This window comes from Lepidochelys kempii, chromosome 8 (genome assembly GCF_965140285.1).
Source record: "Lepidochelys kempii isolate rLepKem1 chromosome 8, rLepKem1.hap1, whole genome shotgun sequence".
NCBI classification, from domain to species: Eukaryota; Metazoa; Chordata; order Testudines; family Cheloniidae; genus Lepidochelys; species Lepidochelys kempii.
In genome coordinates, this window is record NC_136387.1 from 51,464,283 (window position 1) to 51,488,607 (window position 24,325).

The 24,325-nt window shown below is 42.9% G+C and overlaps 1 protein-coding gene across 6 annotated transcripts in view; it reads left to right on the forward strand.

Annotated features, from left to right (window-relative positions):
- The window catches only part of RASAL2 (RAS protein activator like 2), a 275,004-nt gene that overhangs the window by 203,593 nt on the left and 47,086 nt on the right, over positions 1 to 24,325 (forward strand). For all 6 annotated transcript variants that reach the window (XM_078854058.1, XM_073356489.1, XM_073356490.1 and 3 more), the window contains one exon: positions 15,660 to 15,769. In XM_078854058.1, coding sequence (XP_078710184.1) covers positions 15,660 to 15,769 — 110 coding nt within the window. The remainder of the gene's footprint in view (positions 1 to 15,659; positions 15,770 to 24,325) is intronic.

Below are 24,325 nucleotides of genomic sequence, written 5' to 3' on the forward strand. Positions count from 1 at the left end.
AGCAAAAAGTAGCTATTGTTACCACTTGTGCAGCTGGTCTTGTGCTCCCCTGTTCTGCTGACCACCTGTAATGGTGGGCGTGCTGTACCCTCCTGATTTGTACATAAAAGACAAGACTACTGGCTTTTGTAGGTTTTTCTCTGCATATGCTATCTCGTATGCTGTGGTTGTTACCAGGCCACAGTAAAGATGAGATGAGACCTACCTGTGTTTCACACCAAATGCTGGATGTTGCAGCCCTCTAATCATTAGGTTAGTGGCTTGCAGGTAAAAGTCAGAGCATTTATGAGTAGAGCTGGGCCCAAACCAAAACTACTGAATTCAAACATGCTTCTAACTTTGTGGATTAGATCCAGCTCTACTTATGAATAGAAAACCCCTTTTGTATATTCTCTTGACTCATATTAATTTTTTTCTGGATCCAGGAGGGATTGATCTAAGGAGAGGAGTAAATGGCACAAGTATAGGTAAGCCCAATATCAGTGGTTTGGGAATGGAAGGTGTGGCTCTAATAGCATTAAAAGTTATTTGTGGGGTTTTCTTCATCTCAGTGGGTGCCCATTTTAGACAGGAAGAACACAGAAATAGGAAAGCACCTGGTTTTGTTCTTCGGTCATTGATACTTGCACTGCACATTTGAGGGGGCAAACCAGCAATCTGTGCATTGTGCTGTTTCAATGATTCTTTGCTCCTGGCTTTGGGGGAAGGGAAGAGGCAGAGCAGGCAGGGTTATGCCAAGATTTTGAAAATAAGTTGCATTTACAGCTTTCTAAGCTTCTGTTCTCTCAGGTAAGCATTTAAAACTCTTACTCTTGATAGAATGTACTGGAAATCAATGTTCTGTGCAGCTTTTCCTCTAAACTCCAAACAGTGGTATACAAACAGAAAAAGGCATCGACTTTCTGACTGTTAATGTGCCTTTGTCCAGTGCTTGGAGTTTTGATTTACAAATGCATAATGTGGGGTAAGTGAACGTTCTTTTAAATAATCTCTTCTGTCGTGGTCATTGGAAATGGTTTTATTTAAAGGGTTGGCATGTAAACTTCAGGAAATTCAGTTTCTCTGCCTCCTACATATAAGTTTAAAAGCATATTCTTCTATTTAAACTTACTATTCTATAATCTCAATAATTATGCATACGCATTCTTTGGTTTACCATGTCACAGTCAGCCTATGCTGACCAATATATGGAATGTGGTTGTCTTATTTATCTCCCACAAAAGGGAGTGAAGTAGGATTTTGCTGATATTGGCAGTGCACTACAGAAGGGATAAGGAATGGCTTGTGTATAGAGATAAGAACTGTTAGTGCTTGGCCTTTTCTTCATTCCCCAACCCCCAGCTACATTAGTGTTAGGTTACTTCAGTTTCCTCCTAGATTCAGTAGTGTTACTTCTCACTCCACAATTGCCAAACATATTTTTTGGGGGGAAGCAGGGGTGAAAGTAAGTTGAGTGACTTACCGGTACTCTGGGGCCAGCTCTGGCCCCCGGAAGGAGTGGGGCCTAGGATGGAAGGGGCGGGTTGAGGGGGTCAGAGCCAGCCCCAGCCCACCCTGGAAGGTAAGTGCCCCCCCACAGACACACACTGGGGTAGCAGCAGCAGCCTGGGGCTCCGGGGGCTATGTAAAGGGCCCGGGGCTCCCCTCTTCTACCGCCCTGGCCCTTTAAATAGCTGCCAGAGCCCTGGGGAAGCAGCGGGGCTCCAGCGGCTATTTAAAGGACTGGGGCGGCAGAGGCAGCTGGAGCCCCAGCCCTTTAAATAGCCCCCGGAGCCCCCGCTACCCCAGGGCTCCAAGGGCTATTTAAAGGGCCTACGGCTCCCCTGCTTCTACCGCCCCTGTCCTTTAAATAGCCGCTGGAGCCCTGCGGCCGCTACCCCAGGGCTCCAGCAATGGGGCTCTGGAGGCAATTTAAAGGGCCTGGGGCTCCAGCCATTGCTGGGAGTCCCAGGCCCTTTAAATTGCCCCCTGGGGAAGCCGGGCTGCCCCAGTGCGGTGCACCGGCTATTGCCGGTACACCGTACTGGGGCGTACCAGCTTACTTTCACCTCTGGGGGGAAGGTTAGGCACAAAACATTGGGGGGGAAAAAAACCCACAGCTTTTAAAAAAAAAAAAAATGACTGAACATTACTGCTGAGAAGTTAGAAAGACTGATAGAACTCATCCACCACCGGGCCTGGTGGTAGATGAGTAGGCGAAATACCAGCTTTCCCCTCCTACACACACACTGTGCTCTGTCAGTGCAACTCAGTCTTACAGTAGCACATCTCCTGATATTTCATTATTGAGCCATTGTACCACTCTGACAGAACACCACAATCCCCTCCTTGCTACTCCATTTGAATTGGCGATTAGGCTAAAACATGAGAATTCCAAAATACTGAACCTCCAGAAGTGACAGAACAAAGGTCTTAGTAACCCACTGTAAAAAACAAACAAACAAAAAACCAGGTCCTTAACCACCACCTCACCTTTTTTGACCAGTTTTGTTGATTTATTAAAATCAATACAGATATTATGTGACTCAGTGATGTACATGGGCACTTAAAAAAAAATAGAGGAAAGAAACAGACTGGATGAAACACATAAAAATGAGCTAAAAAAGTCAGGGTGTAGGCTCTGAAGTAAGTGAAATGATTTGTATGGGAACCCTGTGTGAATAGTGATGGAAAGGCTGATTCTTAGGGTCTAGTTTCTTTGGTTTGCCTCTAGTTCAGAATATAACTGGATATACAGGAATAGTGTCTGCCTCTTTTGCTCTTTAAGAGTCCTGCTAAATAGAACAAAAGACAATGCAGCCAGACTAACTGAAGGTCAAAGCATGATGAGATCTCACTGCTGCCCAGACGCATATCTTATGCAGTCAACAAGACCCATGGTTATCTCAGGAGCACTGCTCCGTTACAATCAGGTTGCAAAGCTAGAACGAGTCTCTGATCTTTTCTGGCCATATGACCCTAAGTACACGTTTTTAATTCCGCAGTAGTGCCAATGCAGGAGTTTGAGTTGTTGAGCTACCAGTAGCGTGTCCAGGCAGCACAGGATTCCTGTGCCCCAATATTCTTAATGAAAAATCATCTGGCTGTGCTTGAACTTCGTCCTTCCTATTTTAATATTCTCTTGCTTTTTGTTCTGCTCTCTCACACCATAACACCCATTCTTTACATTTACCCTTGATATTTATTTTGTTTCATATAAGATTTGAGGCTTTGGGCTCTCACCCATTTTCCCAAGGATTTTGTATAGTTGGAAGGACTTGTTATTCGTTACTTCCAAGAGGCTCATGGAGCTTTCGCTTTTCCCTTTATTCTGGATTGCTGTTATTTATAGACTCACAGGAATTAGAGATATGTATCCCCATGCAATAGAGATTTGTTCTTTACAGTAAATTCTCCAGTGCTTAGTCAAGAGATAGTATTTCTGCTACCAGGGCACAGTCCAATAGACTTCAACAGGAAATTTTTCCTTGTATTTATCCCAAATTTTTCTTTGTTTCATTTAATCCTATTACTATTAATTTATATCCCTTTAGGCCACTGGATAACCTTCCACTCTCGCTTTGGTTTCACATTGTACAAACAAGTACTGATATTGTCAGTTTCTGTATCCCCTACCTTTAAAGCATGGTTTAGCCAAGCTAAACAACATCACCTTATTTTAATGTGTCCTCCATATATCAGGCTTTCCAGCCCCTTTATCATTTATCATGCTTCTCTCTGAATTTGCTCCAATTCACTGATGTATTTCTGGTATCACCTTGCCCAGAACCGTGTGTGGTGTTTTCTACTTTTAACCCCTGCAGATTGCTTAGTGTTATTTCTCTGTCCTCACTAGCACTCACTGTACCTCCTAATTTAATATAATCTCTGAATGTCATTAATGTGCTGTTTAACTTCCAGATTGTTAATAAAGATGTTAAACAAAACCAGTTCTGCCACCAGTCCTTGCAGCACCCCATTGGTCAACCTCTCACAACTTGTTACATTGTCATTTATCATAATTACCCTTTTTAGATAGTCCTTCAGCCAGTGTGCAAGCCGTGACAGTAACTTTAAAAAAGCCCATTTGAATAAATTTTTCAAATAAGCCTATAAGCTATATTGTGAAGCACCAACAATGAGGAGTCCTTGTGGCACCTTAGAGACTAACAAATTTATTTGGGCATAAGCTTTCGTGGGCTAAAACCCACTTCATCAGATGCATGGAGTGGAAAATACAGTAGCAGATATATATACACAGTACATGAAAAGATGGGCGTTGCCTGATCAAGTGGGGGGGGGTTCAGTACTAACGAGACAATTCAATTAACAGTAGAATACCAAGGGAGGAAAAATCTCTTTTGTAGGGGTAATGAGGGTGGCCAATTTCAAACAATTGACAAGAAGGTGTGAGTAACAGTAGGGGGAAATTAGTTTTTGTAATGACCCATCCACTCCCAGTCTTTATTCAGGCCTAATTTGATGGTGTCCAGTTTGCAAATTAATTCCAGTTCTGCAGTGTCTCATTGGAGTCTGTTTTTGAAGGTTTTTGGTTGAAGAATTGCCACTTTCAAGTCTGTTATTGAGTGACCAGGAAGATTGAAGTGTTCTCCTACTGGTTTTTGAATATTATGAATGAAGCGCTTTTCTGTAGTATAGGTGCACATTATGGCAAGCTGTGTGCAAGTATGATGGAGGAATAGAGGGGCAAGAAACTTGTTTCCTCCTCTCAGCACATGGAACAAACAAGATCTGGCTGCTTGCACTCCTTCTGCACAGTTTTGGGACATTGGTGTGCTGCACAGCCCAAAGAGTGTCTATCTGTGCAGAGGTGCTTCCGTAGCCTTGAGCCATAATTTTGGCTCTAAAGGCTTTACGTCTACTGCAGTCCCTTCATTGCAAATTTTGCTGCTTGATTAAACAGTACTAAGAGAGTTGTATGTGATTTGTTCTTCATAAAGCCCTGATGTTTATCACCCATATTTTTGTCATCATCCAGATGACTAGACCTCTTTCTGCTAATATTTATTTCTTGATTTGGGATTAAAGTTAGAATCACTGGATATTAGTTGCTAGGATTGCTCTTTCCTGGTTTTAGGACCCTCTTCAGCAAGCTGCTTAAGCATGTGCACCATCCCACTGAAGTCAGAAAGACTACTCTTTGGTTTAGTTACACATGTGCTGAAGTAACTTGCAGAACCGGGGCCTGAAAGTGCAGTACTGCTTCTCTCTTAACTCTCCCCAGATATCTGAAACATGCTTGTTTCTCTGTGAATTTTCCAAAATAATTCACGGTGGTTTGTTAACTTAATTAATTTAGGACCCTGGAATCCATATCACGTGTCCCTCCTGTTGTGTTTTCCTGTACTAGTTTGTATTAATTTTTTTGCAAAGTCCTTGTTATTGCCCAATTTCTCATACCTCTCTATTTGTCTTGTTAAAAACTAGGGTTTTTTTTAATTTTTTCCCCATAACTGTTTGTTTTCATGTTTATTGATGAACCTAGCTTCTTGCCAGGACTTTTTTCCCTTAGCCCTGGTCTACACTACGAGTTTAGGCTGAATTTAGCAGCGTTAAGATCGATTTAACCCTGCACCCGTCCACACAACAAAGCCATTTTTGTCGACTTAATGGGCTCTTAAAATCAATTTCTGTACTCCTCCCCGACGAAGGGATTAGCACTGAAATCAACATCGCCGGGTCGAATTTGAGTTAGTGTGGATGCAATTCAACAGTATTGGCCTCTGGGAGCTATCCCACAGTGCTCCATTGTGACCGCTGTGGACAGCATTCGCAACTCGGATGCACTGGCCAGGTAGAAAGGAAAAGCCCCATGAACTTTTGAATTTCATGTCCTGTTTGGCCAAAGTGGCAAGCTGATCAGCACAGGTGACCGTGCAGATCTCATCAGCAGAGGTGACCATGGAGTCCCAGAATCGCAAAAGAGCTCCAGCATGGACCGAACAGGAGGTACTGGATCTGATCGCTGTATGGGGAGACGAATCCGTGCTATCAGAACTCCCTTCCAAAAGACGAAATGCCAAAATATTTGAAAAAATCTCCAAGGGCATGAAGGACAGAGGCTATCACAGGGACCCGCAGCAGTGCAGTGTGAAACATAAGGAGCTTAGGCAAGCCTACCAAAAAACCCAAGAGGCAAACGCCCGCTCAGGGTCTGAGCCCCAGACATGCTGCTTCTATGATGAGGGGGTGCCCCTACCACTGTCCCACCCCTGTACGTGGACTCGAGCAAGGGGAAGGGGAGTCTCATGCAACAGGGATGAGGATTTTGGAGATGAGGAAGATGATAGCGCACACCAGGCAAGTGGAGAAACCATTCTCCCTGACAGCCAGGAACTGTTTATCACCCTGGATCCAATACCCTCCCAACCCGGGCTCCCAGACCTTGAAGGCGGAGAAGGCAGCTCTGGTGAGTTGAAAATATAATACACAGTTTAAAAGCAAGCGTGTTTAATGATTACTTTGCCCTGAAGACTTGGGATGCATTTGCGGCCAGTACAGCTACTGGAAAAGTCTGTTAACGTGTCTGGGGAGGGAGTGGAAATCCTCCAAAGACATCTCAATGAAGCTGTCCTGGAGGTACTCCCAAAGCATTTGCAAAAGGTTTCTGGGGAGGGCAGCCTTATTGCTTCTTCCATGGTAGAACACTTTACCATGGCAGGCCAGTAGCATGTAGTCTGGAAACATTGCATAAGAAAGCATGGCAGCATGTGGTCCCAGTGTTTGCTGTCATTCAAGCAACATCCATTCTTTGTCTCTATGTGTTATCCTCAGAAGAGTGATATCATTCTTGGTCACCTGGTTGAAATAGGGGAATTTTATTCAGGGGACATTCAGAGGTGGCCGTTCCTGCCGGGCTGTTTGCCTGTGGCTGAAAAGAAATCATCCCCGCTGTTAGCCATGCGGTGGGGGAGAGGGGTGAAGCGATCAGCCCAGAGAATTGGGGGGGGGGGGGTAGTTGGGTTTGTGCTGCACGTTAACCCGAAAACATCAGCCCCTCCTTTTAAATGGCTAGTGTGTCTTTTTCAGTTTTAATCTCCCTTTTTTTCCTCCCGCAGCTACAAATGTTTCAACGCTGTGACTAGCATCTCTGTCCCAGAGGCTAACACAGATAAGAAGGTGAAAAAAATGCACTCATGATGAAATGTGCTCTGAGCTCATGCAGTCCACCCAAACTGAAAGAGCCCAGCAGAATGCGTGGAGACAGACAATGGCAGAGTCCAGGAAAGCACAAAATGAACGTGAGGACAGGAGGGATGCACGAGAGGATAGATGGCAGGAGCAACAGGAGAGGTGGCGGCAGCATGATGAAAGGAGGCAGGATGCAATGCTACTGGAGGATAAAACTGATATGCCCCGGCATACGGTTGAGGTGCAGGAAAGGCACAGACCGCCGCTGCAGCCTCTGTGTAATCAACCACCCTCCTCCCCAAGTTCCATAGCCTCCTCACCCAGATGCCCAAGAACGTGGGGGAGGGGGGGCCCTCTGGGCACCCAACTACTCCACCCCAGAGGACTGCCCAAGCAACAGAAAGCTGGCATTCAATAAGTTTTGAAGTGCAGTGTGGCCTTTTCCTTCCCTCCTCCCCTCCTCTCCCACCCCTCCCGGGCTACCTTGGCAGTTATCCCCCTATGTGTGACAGATTAATAAAGAATGCATGAATTTGAAACAACAATGACTTTATTGCTTCTGCAACCGGTGATGGAAGGGGGGAGGGGAGGGTGGTTGGCTTATAGGGAATTAGAGTGAACTAAGGGGGTGGGTTTTCATCAAGGAGAAACAAACAGAACTTTCACACAGTAGCCTGATCAGCCATGAAACTGGTTTTCAAAGCTTCTCTGATGCACAGCGCGCCCTGCTGTACTCTTCTAACCGCCCTGGTGTCTGGCTGCGCGTAATCAGCGGCCAGATGATTTGCCTCAACTTCCCACCCTGCCATAAATGTCTCCCCCTTACTCTCACAGATATTGTGGAGCACACAGTAAGCAGTAATAACAATGGGAATATTGGTTTCACTGAGATCTAACCAAGTCAGTAAACTGCGCCAGCGCGCTTGTAAATGTCCAAATGCACATTCTACTACCATTCTGCACGTGCTCAGCCTATAGTTAAACAGCTCCTGACTACTGTCCAGGCTGCCTGTGTACGGCTTCGTGAGCCATGGCATTAAGGGGTAGGCTGGGTCTCCAAGGATAACTATAGGCATTTCAACATCCCCAGTGGTTATTTTCTGGTCTGGAAAGTAAGTCCCTTGCTGCAGCTGTTCAGACAGACCAGAGTTCTTGAAGATGCGAGCATCATGTACCTTTCCCAGCCATTGCACACTGATGTTGGTGAAACATCCCTTGTGATCCACCAGTGCTTGCAGCACCATTGAAAAATACCCCTTGCAGTTTATGTACTGGCTGCCTTGGTGGTCCAGTCCCAAGATAGGGATATGCGTTCCATCTATTGCCCCACCACAGTTAGGGAATCTCATTGCAGCAAAGCCATCCACTACGACCTGCACATTTCCCAGAGTCACTACCCTTGATAGCAGCAGCTCAGTGATTGTGCTGGCTACTTGCATCACAACAGCCCCGCACAGTAGATTTGCCCACTCCAAATTGATTCCCGACTGACCGGTAGCTGTCTGGCATTGCAAGCTTCCAGAGGGCTATTGCCACTTGCTTGTGAACTATGAGAGGGCTGCTCTCATCTCAGTATTCTTGCGCTTCAGGGCAGGGGAAAGCAAGTCACAAAGTTCCATGAAAGTGCCCTTATGCATGTGAAAGTTTCGCAGCCACTGAGAATCATCCCAGACCTGCAACACTATGCGGTCCCACCAGTCTGTGCTTGTTTCACAGGCCCAGAATTGGCGTTCCATGGCATGAGCCTGCCCCATTGCCACCAGGATAGCCAAATTGCAGGGGCCTGTGCTTTGAGAGAAGTCTGTGTCCATGTCCTCATCACTCTCGTCGTCTCCTCGCCTGCTTCTGCACATACTGCATGATTACGCGCAAGGTGTTTACAATGCTCATAACTGCCGCGGTGATCTGTGCGGGCTCCATGCTTGCCACGGTATGGCATTTGCAGGAGAGCAGAGTTGCAGGGGAAAGCGGTCGTTCAGTGACAATGGTTTGCAGACCTACTGCACTGTCTGCTGCCAGGACACAACAGCTGAGAGGGCTGCACGTTTGCTGTGTTATGGCGAGATAAGAGCAGTCAAGCAGAGTTGCAGCGGAAGTGGCCCTGCAAGACCACCAGGAGAGCAGAGTTGCAGCGGAAGTGGTGGCTGATGACCTGCAAGGTGGATTCAGGAGAGCAGAGTGGCAGCGGAAGCGGTGGTTCAATGACGAAAGTTAGCAGTCCTACTGCACCGTCTGCTGAAAGCAATATGGTGCCTGCACAGAAAAAAGGCCCGAAATGATTGTCTGCCTTTGCTTTCACGGAGGGAGGAACAACTGATGACATGTACCCAGAACCACCCCGAACAACGTTTTTGCCCCATCAGGCATTGGGAGCTTAACCCAGAATTCCAATGGGCGACGGAGACCGTGGGAAATGTGGGATAGCTACCCACATTGCAATGCTCCAGAAGTCAACGCTAGCCTCTGTACTGTGGATGCACCCCGCCGACTTAATGTGCTTAGTGGGGACACACACACAATCTACTGTATAAAATCGCTTTCTAAAAATCAACTTCTATAAATTCGACCTAAATTTGTAGTGTAGACATACCCTTAGTATATTTATAAAAGCCCTTCCAACTCCCCTTCACCTTTTTGGATAACACTAACTCATTCTGCTTTTTTGCTTCCCTTATCTTCCGTCACAAACCTGAAGTGTGACTCTAGCCTTATTTGGTACCCTTCACATTCTCTATTTCCATTGAAGACTTTTCACTCTCTCTTTGAGCTTACAATGCTGAAGTTACAGAGGCTGCCCGCTTGTTCCTTGTATTTTAATTCTGCAGGATAATTGAACTGCTGAACCTTGATTATAGTAGTTTAGCATTCTTTAGTCTTTCTCTACACACACATTTTAATACAGCCTTCCTCTGCACCATGCTCAGTGTTCCTCTCATTTCCACAAAATCGCTTCTATGAAATGTAATGCTCTTATGCATGTACCGCTGTGTTCTTTGGACCTGTTCCTTTCTACACTTACTTAATTACACTTTACTCCTAGAAACATAGGAATTGGTAAAACAAAACAGATTATTTCTCCATCTTATTCTCAATCCTTCCTTCGGTAGTGGCCAATACCAAATAATTCAGAGGAAGGTTTAAAATGATGCACCTGGTCAAGCGTGCAGCACTGTGCTACTGGAGAAAAATTCCTTCCTGAACCTAGCTGGCAGTCAGCTTGCCCCCTGAAGCATGAGGATTGCTCAATCTCCTTGTTATTTTTAAACCTGTCTGATGCAACTGCAAACATTATTCCTACTTACATAAATGTGTAATCCTTTTTTAATCTTGCTGAAACATTTGTCTCTCTAATATCTTGTGTCAGTGAATTCTCAGACTGATTATAGAGAGCATGAAAAAAAAATCTCCTGTTACACATTTTTAAATTTGATGTATCTCAGATTTCAGTTTTACCCCTTATTTTGTGGTATGCAGCAGAATGAATAGGGGAGCCCAATTAGCTTTTGTTTTTCTATACCTTAATGTTTTTGTATACCTCTGATTCCATTTTATTTTTATTTCTAAACCAAATAATCTTAGTCTTTCAAATCTATCTATATATGTAAATCCTTTTACTCTCTGCCTCTAATCAATTTTGTTTTTCTTATCTTGGCTTGTTTTAATTTAATTTTTTTTTGACATTGTCTGTACTGAGATGAGATAACCAGACTAGAATGCCATATTTAGAGTGAGGAAGTCCAGTGCATTTATTTAACACCATTTTATGTTTTCTTTATTACATTTTATCCTTTCTCAATACATAGAAAATCTTTTGTTTTATTTTTAATGCTGTATGTCAAGAAGGCATCTTCACTGAGGTGTCCACAGTGACTTGTACTGCCAGATCTTTTTTTGATGAGTTTACATCTCATTCGTAATCTGTGGTACTTTGTTGTGGGGTTTGCCCAATATGCTACCATGAGCATGGTGAGATTTATCTGTCTTTCTGTTGCCTGATCAGTTAGTTTTTATTAGGATCTTCTAGAGTCTCTCATAGTTCTCTAATATTTTAGTAACCTGAATAATTTGTCTGTCAGCAAACTTCTCCATCTTTGTTTTGTTACATTTATTAATGTTCTATAAAGAAAGGTGAGCCTCACTGTTCACAGTACTCATTCTTGGAGTACCCCCACTATTAACTTCCTTCCACTCTGAGATCGGGCAGATTTCCCATATGCTTTGCTTTTGGTCTCTTCTCTGGATTTTTAACATATGATACAACTTTTCACCTTGGTTTCTAAGCTTTCTCAATAGCCTCTTGTGAGGAATGTAATAAAAAAAAGTTCTACTCTTCAGAACATTCAGTAACAGCTAGAAAGCATTTCTAGTGGGGCAGCAATAACTACAACTATCGCTATCTCCATTGAGATGATGGCCATTTCCATAATTCATCCAGTCTGTAATCCCTTTAACCTGAGATGGGAAGAGTCCAGGAGTCACTCCTATTGTTATGGCTAATAATAATGTATTACTACTGCTACGAATACAGTACCATAAATGAACATGGCACTTTCCCAACACATCAAAGACAATGTCCCTGTCTCAAAGAGATGATAATTTAGGTTGAATTTTACATCCAAAAAGGTTGCATAGATGCTAAGTCTTCCAGTCACCCATTCCACCCTGACTTTACTGCTCCTAGATCTCTGCTGAGAATGTTGTGTTTTACTGGATAGCTCACATTATTATTATTAGCTTGTTGGTTGCTGTGGAAATTACGAAGAGAAGCACTATTTGTTATGCACAAACTCTTCTCCCCAAAGTGAAAAATACTTATGTCTGTAGTGTGCAGTAGTTAAGTATTGTCATTCATGCCATGTTGTCTGTGAAGCTGGTTGTTTGGGCATCCATATCCTCCTCCCCTGGTGATTGTCCCCTGTTGTATTGAGATACAGGAGAGCCGGTGTCCTGTTTTGCAGTAATGATGCTGCTATAAGTGATGCATAGATGCATTTTACAGCTATCATCCCATCACACTTAATGTCTGCTGTCAGGGATTATAGTCCCCTTCCTTCTCTTTGCCACTGAAAACTGCATTTGTAAAGTCCCACTTTATTCACCTCTTCTGAGCCCTGGTCTACACTTAAAAATTAGATCAACCTAGCAACATCACTCAGGGCTGTGAAAAATTTTGTGCCCTGCATAGGGTGACCAGACATCAAATGTGAAAAATCAGGATGGGAGTGGGGGGTAATAGGAGCGTATATAAGAAAAAGACCCAAAAATTGGGACTGTCCCTATAAAACCAGGACATCTGGTAACCCGAGCCCTGCGTGACATAGTTAGATTGACCTTACCCCCATTGTAGATACAGGTAGGGTGATGAAATAATTTTTCCATCCGTCTGGCTACTGCCTCTCAAAGAGGTGGGTTACCTGCATAGGTGGAAACCCCCTTTCTGTCGATTTAGGAACTGTCTGCACTACGGTGCTACAGTGGCACGACTGCAGCCCTGTAGCTGAGCTCCTGTAGCAACTGTAGTGTGGACATACCCTTGGTTGGCACATCGTTTGGACAGAAAGTAGTGGGACTCTTAATCTGCTGCTGAGTTTTCAAGTGACGTGAAGATAAGAAGGCACATGTGAGATTCTGCTGGTGTGGTTTTGAGGGGTAAAGTTGGTTTGTATTGAATTTGCCATTTGTCTCTTTAGGAGTGGAGTGTTGAAGCAATGTCGAGAGAGTCTGATTAGGGAAGAACTCTCGTACAGTTATTCTTTTACTGTTTGACTCCTTAAATGTCAGCATTTATATAGTGTTGTTCATCTCCAGAGTGCTTTGCATCTAATTAATCATCACAAACACCCTGGTGTGTTGTTAATAAAGTATTTGTATACCTGTTTTTTACAGTTGAGGTAGCAAGAGTCTTTTGTTTTGTTTTAAAACCACCAATGGAAATGTTTCATTAAATTTAAACTGTTTTTTAAAAAGAAATACTCCTCTGCTAGGAAATGAGAACCAAAAAGTGTCTGTTTTCAACTATCTGTGCTCAGGTAAATGCTATACTTATAAGGAGCATAAATAGCAACAACAACAAAAAAAAGCGGGGGGGGGGAGAGAACTACCCACTAAGGTACTACTAATAGCATTGACAAGGAATTTTTTTCCTAAAAATTATTTTAACCATATGATGTCTCTTTAAATATAGTGTTGAACTCAGGGAAAGAAAAATTTGTTCAGGCGGAATTAGTGTTTAAAAAGATTTCTTCTTTTTTTAGTTGGATAGTGTTTGCTGCAAATAAATGCTGGATGCCACCTCCCCTTTATTTTTGCATTCCACATTTTGAGAGATTTCTTTTAGCAAAGAAACATAAAGGTCAAAAAGCTCATCTCAGTTTTTCTAGCATGTGTGAATTTTTCATGCTGCTCCCAATTTATTCATCTCCAGTCATCAGCCTTACGTGATCCCATAGCAAAGTACAGAGAACAACTAAGATGCAAACAATTTAATGTGTTTTCAGAAACAAACAAAAAAAATTTTTGCGATTTGCTTGTGATTTTTTATTTTGTCAGAGTGATAGCACTACACATCTGGCTATCCTGAAAGTTGTCATTTATAACCAGCATTTGGATAGCCATATTTGACCAGTTAACCTGTTATACATTTTGCTCAGTAAAAAAGTCCATTGTCCCTGTCATGTGACACTAAAATGATTATAAACACTAAAAGAGTTAACAGTCGGGGGTCCATCTCTGCTGGGAATGGAGTCAATTAACTTCAAAAACAGTTTGGGGCCCCATTCTGACTCTTGTCAGGTCAGGAGGGCCTGTCTAGTTTGTTGCTTGGAGGGCAGGGGCAGTGTGCAGGGCATGGCGCAGCGCAGCAGAAGTGTTCAGCTTCACAGCGTCTGCACTTTGAGCATGCCACGTAGTGCTGGAATGCGGCCAAGGTCCACCAGGGCCAAGTCCCAGTAGCTGGGTCTTGTTACCTCTTAAAAGGTCCAGGAACCTAGTTAGAGTTTCAGTGATTTGTATAGCCACAAACACTCATTCCCTTTTTCAGATGTCTTTTCCCCTTAATGGACAACATGTACCCTGTACTTCGAAATTTTCTGGGTTGAGGGTGTTGCGGGGAGGGAAAGGGAGAGGGCTGCATTCCCTGCCCTGCCTCTTCCAGTTTCTGGGAAGGGGGAAAGCTTTCCCCTTCTCTCCCAAGATTTGTCAAGGAGCATTAGGTAGATGTTCCCTAGCCATTAACCAACTTTGTGGGGTGTTGCCTTGTGAGAATCACCCCTAATCTGGGGGACAGCCAGCCCCAGATGGCAGCAGCAGATGCAGGAAACAGACTTCTTTTAGCATAGCAATCATTTCACTGGGTCATGGGGCTGTGCAAAGGTTTGGGGAACACTTCTCAAGCAGCTGCATTCGAGCAAGTTCTTTCCTGTTTTGGCTGGTATTGTATTTGGGGATGAGGCGATCTCCTTCTGCTCAGAAGAGCTTCTTACCAATTTTGGAAGAAGAGGGTGGAAGAGCTTTTATTAATCTGCTGCCCTCCTCACATTTCCCTCAAAGAAGGCTGAATGAGGGTGAGGATATTGGCATCTAGTGCTAACTGAAGAACTTGTGGGTGGTGGGGGAGAGGAGTTTTCTCAGAATTTTCTGTAAATTTTGGCCTCTGAAACGCTCGTCTGCATTTGAAAATTGAACAGAGCCTACACTCAGTCCTCAGTGCTCCATCTCTAGAGGTAGTTAGAGAAGGAGGGAAGAGGGGAACCAATTTGAGTTAGAAATTGGAGAGAAGGGAGGAGGGCGGTAAGTGAATTTTCAACACCCGTGAGGGTACAACTGTGTTTGACATCTCTTGTAAAATTCCCTTGACTTTGCTTATAGAGAAACAGCCTGTGAAGTTAGGCAAATTTCTCTTACCAGGCTATGCTTTTCCGTAAAGAAATACGATTTAACTTAGATGCATTTAATATATCCCATGATAGCTATGCCAAGTTAAAGTGAAATATCTATGTGTGACTCTTTCACCAAAAAGAAGAGAGAGTGGTGTTTCAGCCAATAAAATATTGCTTGATCCTATTGGATGAAAACTTGCTAAATTTGCATTGATTGGGCCAGGAATGCTTGTGTGTTGGCAAACCTTGGACATAATTTGGCACATGTACTCAGTGATTTACAGGACAGAAGAGGAGATAAGCAAGCAATGCTGAGCTCAAAAAATGTAAAGTGTGTCTTCTCTTAACAAAATATTTAGGTGTGGCTTCCATTGCTCTCTTATTAACACAGCTCTACTTTAACTGATGGTCTTGTAATGCAGTCTGTCATGCAGTCAAAATCTGGAAATGTCAAGTTACTACTCTTTGTACTATAACTTCTCCTCTTGTCATGCAATAATTTTTATTGTACCTTAATGGGGTTATGAGCAGTTTGAGTTTTGTTGGAGACTGAAGCATTTTTGGTTTATAAAGTAGAGAGAGGCCCATTTGGTTTAGTCATTACTTGCATAAGAGTTTCCCTGTTTCACTTGCTATGACACTTCATTTTAGGGCTTCTTCAGCAAACGTCTGAAAGGCTCCATCAAGAGGACAAAGAGCCAGTCAAAGCTGGACAGGAATACAAGTTTCCGTCTTCCATCTCTCCGCAACGCTGATGACAGGTAGGAGTTTCTGCACTTCCTCAGAAGGAGGCTGGTAGTTTCAGCTCAACTCTTCCAAAAATGCCTGGCAACACGTGTTAGTCTGTGTAAGCATGCCTGCAAACTGACAGAAATGAGGGACAACTAGAGTGGTTTTGTTTTTTAAACGATCAGAAATATATCTGTTGGCCTGTTAAATGTTGCGTGTGCTTCCATCAGATGAGATTGTTACTAGTCCTAAAGATGGCTGGTGAAAAAGGGTTTGCTTAAGTGTCTGCACTAAAATATCTTGTTCTTTTTTAGCACCTCTCCTCCCAGGTCTCCAAACACCTTATAAGTGTTAAGTTTCACAATACAGTATTGTGGCCCTGTCTGCATTAGAGAAATTTACACCAGTGTATTTACAGCACTGCAAACACAAATATCCTGATGCAGTGCATCTTCATTAGGGGTTGTGTGGTGTAGTTACAGTGCAAATCCCCAACACATACTGTACTGCAGAGCATCACTATTGGGGATTCATACTGTTGTCAGATACAATCATGTACTTACCGCAGTGTGAATTTCTTTAATGGAAGCAGGGCCTGTTCTTCAGAAAACTAGAAGTCAGGATTACAGCTCCCAAAATTCAGAAGCTAGTTTGGTGAGACGCACTTTAGCATTCTCAGTCAGTATATCTTTGCTTGCTTGTATTTTGCTGGTGGCTTGGGGAGGGGCAATATGTTTTGGTTTTTACTCGCCTCAACTGCATTTTTCGCTTTTGTAAAGTGTCATGATCATCTTTACTGGAAGCCAGACAGGTTATTTTTTACTCTGTGAAGCCCAGTGGTAGAGTTGGATTGAGTGGTAAATGGGCTGCCCAGTACTTAGGACCCTGACAGGCTTCTTTGACTTTACAACATTATTGTGTGTTTAATGCGTTTTCGCTCTCTCTGCTGGGCTGAATTCATTATTTGTGTCTGTCATGCTGCGCTGCTTCAGTCGATAGTGCTGCCTTCTTAAAAAGCAGCACCATAAAATCGTGGAGACAGCAAGGCTTCAGATGTTAGAGGCCTTGTTAACTTTGTGAGTTATGGAGAAACTGCTTACAGGATGTAGCCAACAAAGTGGATGATGTGCTGCTCCTTCAATCATTGCCATGTCACCCATGCTATTTTGACTAAAGGTCTGTCATAAATTCCTATTATCGGGGACTTATAACTCAGCTATGAAAATTGACTCCAAAGGCTTAAACGTGGTGAATACGGTCACTACCTGGTGATACCTTGTGGTTTTTAATGGGGGATTTTGCGAACTTTAAACAAAGTTTTCTGATATAAAGTCTTACACCCATGAGTAGTGTAAAGCCTGCATTTGTGTTCCTCTGGCTACACATGGTTTCAGCTGAGAATGCCGCCTTGCTACATGTGGATTGATGGACATTTGCTTTTACTGCATAAGGGAAGCACTGTTTTCTGAGGGTGGAAAGGGGTAATTATATTTAACACCAGTTACTTTGGTGTAGAAGCTGGCTACTCTACACACCCTATTTTTTCTCCTAAAAGATAGCACACAGGTTTTTAGCATGCAGACATGAATAATCAGATAGACCTAAGGGACTCGGCAATGATTTGCAAACTGTAAATTCTATTTCAGGCCCTGATGCCATTTGGCACCATCAGTCTGTTGTGTTAATGTGCCATGATCCTCTTAAGACGCCTAGGGCTGAATTTAAAAATAATGGCCCAGTGGGCAAATGAATTGAGGCGTTCCAGTGGTAGGGCCCAATATAGGGGGTGAGGAAATGGGGAGCTGGAGAGCTAGATGCAAAGTATAGCAGCCTGAAAGGGAGGCTGGCTGGCATGATTGAAAGCTGCTGCTTTCCCTATCTCTCGTCCCCCAGCGCTTCCACACCAACCTTCCCCCTTACAGCACTGTCCTCAGAACTCCCACTTCTGTGCCTCGTGCCCCTGCAGTCTGTAGCTCCCACACATCTTTGCCACCATTCCCCTATCAACTGCAGCTCCTACTCCAACACCTCCTCCGCCTTGTCCCCGCGCTAGAGATGCTGCTAGGAGGGGGTCAGACAAGAGTTGCTAAGATAGTTGGGAATTAAGCTACTCTGCTTTCTAATACCGGGCTTGCTCCACACTCTGAGCACAGCAATCCTTTTTCTGGGTAGTGGTCAGAGGGCGTTGTTGGCATTTGTGACTTTGCCGGCCCTTGGCCCTGTGACATGAAAATTGAATTTTTAATGTATTTGCACAGAAATTCTAAAGGACTCAGCAGGAGCTATGATAGGCAGCCAAGAAATCTAAACAATGAGGACAAATCCTTGTTCATTTGGAGAAGAGACTAAGTTGGGTAGATAAAGGCCCAAGGTGAAGCAGCGAGCCAGGAGAGAATAGTTAGGCTTCATCTGGCAATAATAAAATTCACCCCAGCTTCTTTATTGCTATCAATAAATTACTGTTCGTGTAAGAGAGTATTACTCTTTTGCTTGAAGTGTGTAGCAATTTCTTTTGACATCACAGATGCTCTCCCAATGCGCATTTGTAAAGTGTTATGCTACAGGACAATGAGGGAAAAGAGTACTGTTTCAATCTCTTTGGAAAGAAATTGATGAGCGTTTGTAGCAGTACTAACCTCCTGGGCACCTTACATGGAAGAGACTGAATGTTTAATGGAGTTGTGTTTGCATTAGTGGCCTCTTATCCGGAAATGCACCACTCGAATACAGCATCTTTGAAAGTGTGTAATTGTATACATTACTTTACTTTATAAATACAACCACAAAGGAAGCTAAACCCCACTGTACAGTGAATCTTACCAATGATTTTTACTAAGTTTCACTTTGCAGCCAAAGGTTTCAGAAAACACAATTGGCTGGTATGGTGTGAAAAGACAACTGAGAATTCACGTGGGAATGAGGCAGTGAAGATAGGAAGACATAGCTTAAAAAAAAGGGGGGGGTGATGGGGTGGGAGAAGGAGGAGGAATTAAAAAAAATATTCTCAGCCTCTTTAAAACAATATTGAATTTGTTTATTCAAAGGACAAAAGAGGGAGATGCAACCATTAAAACTGTGAACAAAGAAAGGTGAAAAATTAGCATTTGTTTTTCTGCAATTGTGTATAATTAATATGAATGAATTAGCATTCTTCCCAACCTCCTATGTCTTCGCTGCCCCTTTATTATTATTGATTTATTACATATAAGAACTTTCCTAGCCTAATCCCCAGTGAAACATACCTACCCAAATCTAAGGAGATGCTCACAAAGGATGTCATGGTGTTATGCAAGTTTCTAGGGCTAGATAGGCAGGAGACTAACTTCATTCCATTTCACAAAAAAAAGCAACATTATTATTATTTATTATTAAAATAAACAATGTCATTAGCTTACTCCAAAATCATTCACAAAAATTCGCTCCTTCCTACCGAGTGGGTATGGAGCGAGATGAATATTGCTGTTTCATTTTTCTAATGGTTCCAAGATGTTCAGGTTCTATAGTGATAGCGGTTCAATTTATAGATAAATACCTGTAAATGTCAGGAGATTTACTTATCCTGGTGTGTTTCAGGATTTGGTATTGCAGATGTGTATCTCATTCAGGATGTTGGCAGGTGATGCCCTGTGAGCAGAATTGTTTTGAGGTAGAGAGATGACCCAGAAACATTGTAGGGAAGGGGTTTGGAGAATGAGAACTGCCATACAGGATGCAACTGGGACTGCTACAGAGGGGAAGCAATTGATCATCCAGCTTAAATATACTGAAACTGGGTTCAAAACCAGGTTTCAGTATAACTGGCTGGCATACCAGGCCAGCTCTTCAAAACTGGGATGTTAACAACACAATACCTGTGCACCCAGTCTGGGTCTGCATCTTCCACAGCACAGTTTTATCACTGACTTACCTCACTTAAGCTATTCTAGTTTCTGGCTCTCTCCTGAGCAGAGCCTGCTGTGCCTGCAAAATTGTTTCTCATCTTGCAGTGCTCTAGCTTGAAACTTCCAGACTCCCTTCTCATTTGTGACCTAAACCAGATTTGAATGGAGTTGTCCAGATACATATATCCTATACAGTATCTCTCTGGGATGCAGTATCTCATGTTGCAAGAGCATCTGGCATCATTTACTGTGTCAGCTTTCACATTTTTCCTAGGCAGGTTCCCACTGCATTCGTCTCACACAGTTGCATCTTACGTGTGTTGGGAGTGTCTTCCTAAAGCATAAAACTTGTCTACTGACTCTAAAGGTAAAACAGCATAAAAGGTTCAAGGATAACATGCTTTGGATAGGGGATGGGGCAAAGAGACCAAATTAATATAGTCAATTTGTGGCTGGGAGTCTGAGAGCATTTCCAACCGGCCTCATAATCCTTCTCTTAGGTTTGTTTCTGGTGGGGAGTAAAGATGGTTGAGCCTGGTTGCATATGCTCTCGGCAACGGCATTAAAGCTCTGTGGACAGCTGGGAGGGTTTTGCCCTGCTGGGATTTACTGCCACGTGGGAATCCTCCTGATGTAGTAAAAGTGATTTTATGGCATTATCAGATAGTCGTAGTTTGCCAAACGTTCCCTTCTGTGCTTGCTAAGAATGGACCCTGCCAGGCACCAGGGCAGCCAGTAGCCATGGCTTTGGGATTCGTGGTGAAGCGCTACCGCTGCTCTCACACCAGCTCTTTCTATCGGTAGGTCCTCTCATTTTTTCCCCTCAATTATTTGCGGTATGGAGGTGGAAAAAAGATAAGATAAATGGAAACAAATCTTGCAGTGTTTTCACTTTCTCATTCATTCATTCTGCTTAATCCTTGTTTAAAAAAAAAAGTGAGTGATTTTATCGTGTTTGAGATTTAGAGATAAAAATCTGTATTACGCAATTTGCTATTAAGGCTTGACTCATTCAGGAGCACTCATTCCGCATATGTCATTTTGTGTCTACATGCTGGAGAGTGCCGGGTGGGGGAGGAGGGGATGAAGCAGGTTGTCTCCAAAGAAATGTTGTCTCACTGCTCATGTTCTAGTGAATGTTTCTCTCAGCCACTGCTTTCAGGTCTTATGTAGCTACTTCGTTTTTCAGGAAAAATTGAACAAGCCCACAATGTTAAGCTTCCTGTCATAAACTTTCCCTTTGTGGGTACAGACTCTACCCTGGCTGCCAGTTCAGTTGGCCCCTTTATAAACATCCCCCTTCATGGCAGATGCATTTCGGTAACCCACAGTGCACTGTCAGGCATGCAGAAAGGAGACTCCACCCTACATAGTACATTTCCATAAATAGCATTTAAATGAAACATTATAGTTAAGTATCTGCTTCAGCAAAATAAAGGAGTCTGAAATGTTAGCAGTAGGGACTGTGATTGTCAGAGGAAAGATAATGTTATGATTGTAAAATTCAGCAGGATATTCTGTAGCACCATGTGAGATTTATGTTAGACAAGCTGTGACCTGTACGGAGAGAGATCTGGAAGGGCTTTGAAATTAAACATACATGGTTCAAACAATGAGTTTAGGGCTTTGGGTAAAGCCCTGCAATTAAACAAGATCTGAATCTCCATGCTCTAAAAGAGCAGAGGCTCTTATTTACATTTGAGTTCTTTTCATTATCAACAAATAACCTAAAGTTTCCAATAGTGAATAAACATGCATATAATAAAACTGGTTAGACTCCTAGAATTGTTGACCAAGTAATGAGACATTTTGCTAATTGATAGTTGGAAAACCAAGCAGGGTGTGGTGCCTATAGAATGAATGCTTGCCATGGGAATCCACTGCTTCAGTCCTGGTAGAGTGCACCTGTACTTCCGGACCGAGATGCTGTTGCTGACTGTAGGGTTCAGTTCAGTGGGCCTAGGACTCCTAATTGCAATGTTGAGCAGAAACTTCACCACACAGGAATCCAGGTTCTCTCTGTTGATTTTGTGGATAAGTATTGAATTAATCCTTCTGATCTTAGGAAGTATCTCTGTTATCACAACGGTGTTGTGTTGTGGATTTTTCTGAAGAATATAGGCATAACTTTATGGACAGTTTTTAAATGTGAGGACATTTGAGACAAACAGGTTTTAGTTGAGTGGCTGGGCTGAGCAGGATTCAGCTCTCCTTACTAATATAATTCTAATCAAAGTTCTTGAGCTTTACTTTGATTTGTTGATGAAGAAAAAATATTATGGGATTTTGTTCCTTCAGTGCTGCACTTATTTAATGTTTGGTTTTTAGATTATTGATATTCCCATGTTGTGTTTTGGAGCAGTATAATGCTCTCCCTAATACGCTGAGTAATTGAAAGCCTCTTGTACTTTGTAGCTTGGCTTTTAAATAGGTCAAAATCAGCAGGACAGCTTCATCACCAAAGCAATTAGGTTTTTAACCCTTTTTCCCCTATGCTTGCTAGAATACAGTAGTAGCTCATTAATCAATTGCTGTGTGTTGGATGGTGCCATTGGAAGCCTGAGGTTTTCAGTTCCAAGCTTCCTCTCCTTGCAACTGAAATCCTCCTGAAAAGGAGAACTATTGAATCATGGTGTGCAAGGAGACGGGGTCAGATTGGGGTTGGAGTGATATGGTAGTGTTGCTGGAGAGACCTTGTCAGTAGCAGTGGGATTCGGCTGCTGGGTCAGTAGTTTGGGGCATTTTCAAAGCTCTGATTGAGGAACATGCATACTTCACTATGAGGACCACTGCCCATCAGCATTTGGAAAGAGGTGAGAAGTTAAAACGTTTCCCCGCAAACTCCTCCTTCCACTACTTCTCATGATAGAAATGAATTGTTAAGTGTAGCTACACCTGTGGTTGGTGGGTTGGTAATGATGCATTTTAACCATGTGTTCCCTTATGCAGAGTTTTTACCATGTGCAGTAGATAGAAGAAATAGTAGAGAAAAGGTTAATCATTTAAGGTTAAATGTAATTGAAATCAGCATTTGGGTTGTTAATGGGGCTGTTTAATAGCAACAGATTTGTGCAAACAACCCTTCCCCCACCCTGAGCCTGCTTGAACTTCCTGTTTATAGTAATCCTGCTTCTCTGGGATTACCTCTCTCTTCGCAGACACTCTAAATAGTACTCATTTTTCCAATAGCTTCCCATCTAATATAGGAAAGGCTCTTTTAATCTGGCATCATCACTGGACATTAGAAAAATAAGTGAGTGGCTTTGAGTTATTAACTGTGTGTCTATGCCAGAGGGGTAACGGGTGAGCAAATTGTCTATTTTATTAATTACAACAACAGAATGTTGGGTGAGAATTTAACAGAAGCAGAAAACTATTTTAATAGAAATATAATTTATTTTTATTGCAATTGCCTTTGACTGAATTATGCCCAGAGCAACAGTATCATAGATACTAAACAGTTTTACCAATAAATGAGAAATACATTGTGGCAATTGCAGATGCATTCATTCACATTTAACCCAACAAGCAACTCTCCAGTATCACTGTGGTGTCAGAATGAGGTTGAGTTTTAATCCGTTTATAGTTGTTTGCTTGGCAATGCTGAAAGGAACTGATCACCAAAAAGAAATCTGTGCAGGACAAAATACAGTCACTTCCAGGGATTGCTAAAACTTATTCACGGCCCCTCTCCCTTGACCAAACAAGATCATTTTATATCCAAGTTGATCTGAGATAAAACCATGTACAAAATTAGTAGGCTAAAGAGAATGCTGCAGAGGAAACAAAACAGATGTGTTAGTAAAAAATTTAGCTTGCGAGGTGGGATATGGTAAATGTCTCCCAGCAGGGGAAGATCATATGTGAAGAAAGATAAATAGAATTTCTGTGATGTATTTTTCTTCAGCCCCCACCCCATTCCTCGTAGGCCACTGGCTAGCAGTTCTTTAAAGGTATTTTTCCCTCCTTGCCATTCTTTATTATCTAGGATCTAGTTATCTTGTTAAATCCAAAGAAGAGCAATTCACTCCTTGCTTGAAAGGTCACCTTTGCCTTGTTGCAGAGCATGCTCCCTGAGCCCTGCTGGCTGCTGCTTCTCCCTGCTGTCTTCCAGCTCTAACCTCCTTATAGATGCAGCACCATGGAAACAGGCCCAGTGTTGAGCAGACTGCGCACTGCCAGGAACCTTGTTTGTGTCACCTGAGGGGCAGGATGCAGCATGAAGGATGAGAAGAAGGGATATTACTAAACGTGTATGGATGGAGTAGCTTTTCTTCCTACCCAATGTTCCTGCCTGGCTTAAAATTCATCTGAAACTTTTAACCAAAGGCTTGAGATATAACTACTGCTGGATTTTGTGCATTTCTTCCTCTGCACACCTGGATTTCTTTTCTGAGATGTAGCCCAGAAAAAGATTTGGAGGGGCTGTTATGTGGCACCACTATGATTTGGGGGTGCACGGCCAGATGGCTGTACAATTGCTTCATGTAGGTGTGCTTGATTGATGTAAATTGGAATGTGTTGGCCATTTTAACCCTAGGATACTACAAATGTGATGGCTTAATCAGGATTTGTGAAAAGTTGCCTTGTTTTGGAAGTGGTAGTCTGTCTTCTCCTCCCTTTTGACCACCCCATATTCTTCTGCTGTGAGCTCTTGGGGCTGGAATTAGCTGTGGGCACTTTCAGACATTTCTCTGGCATCATTCA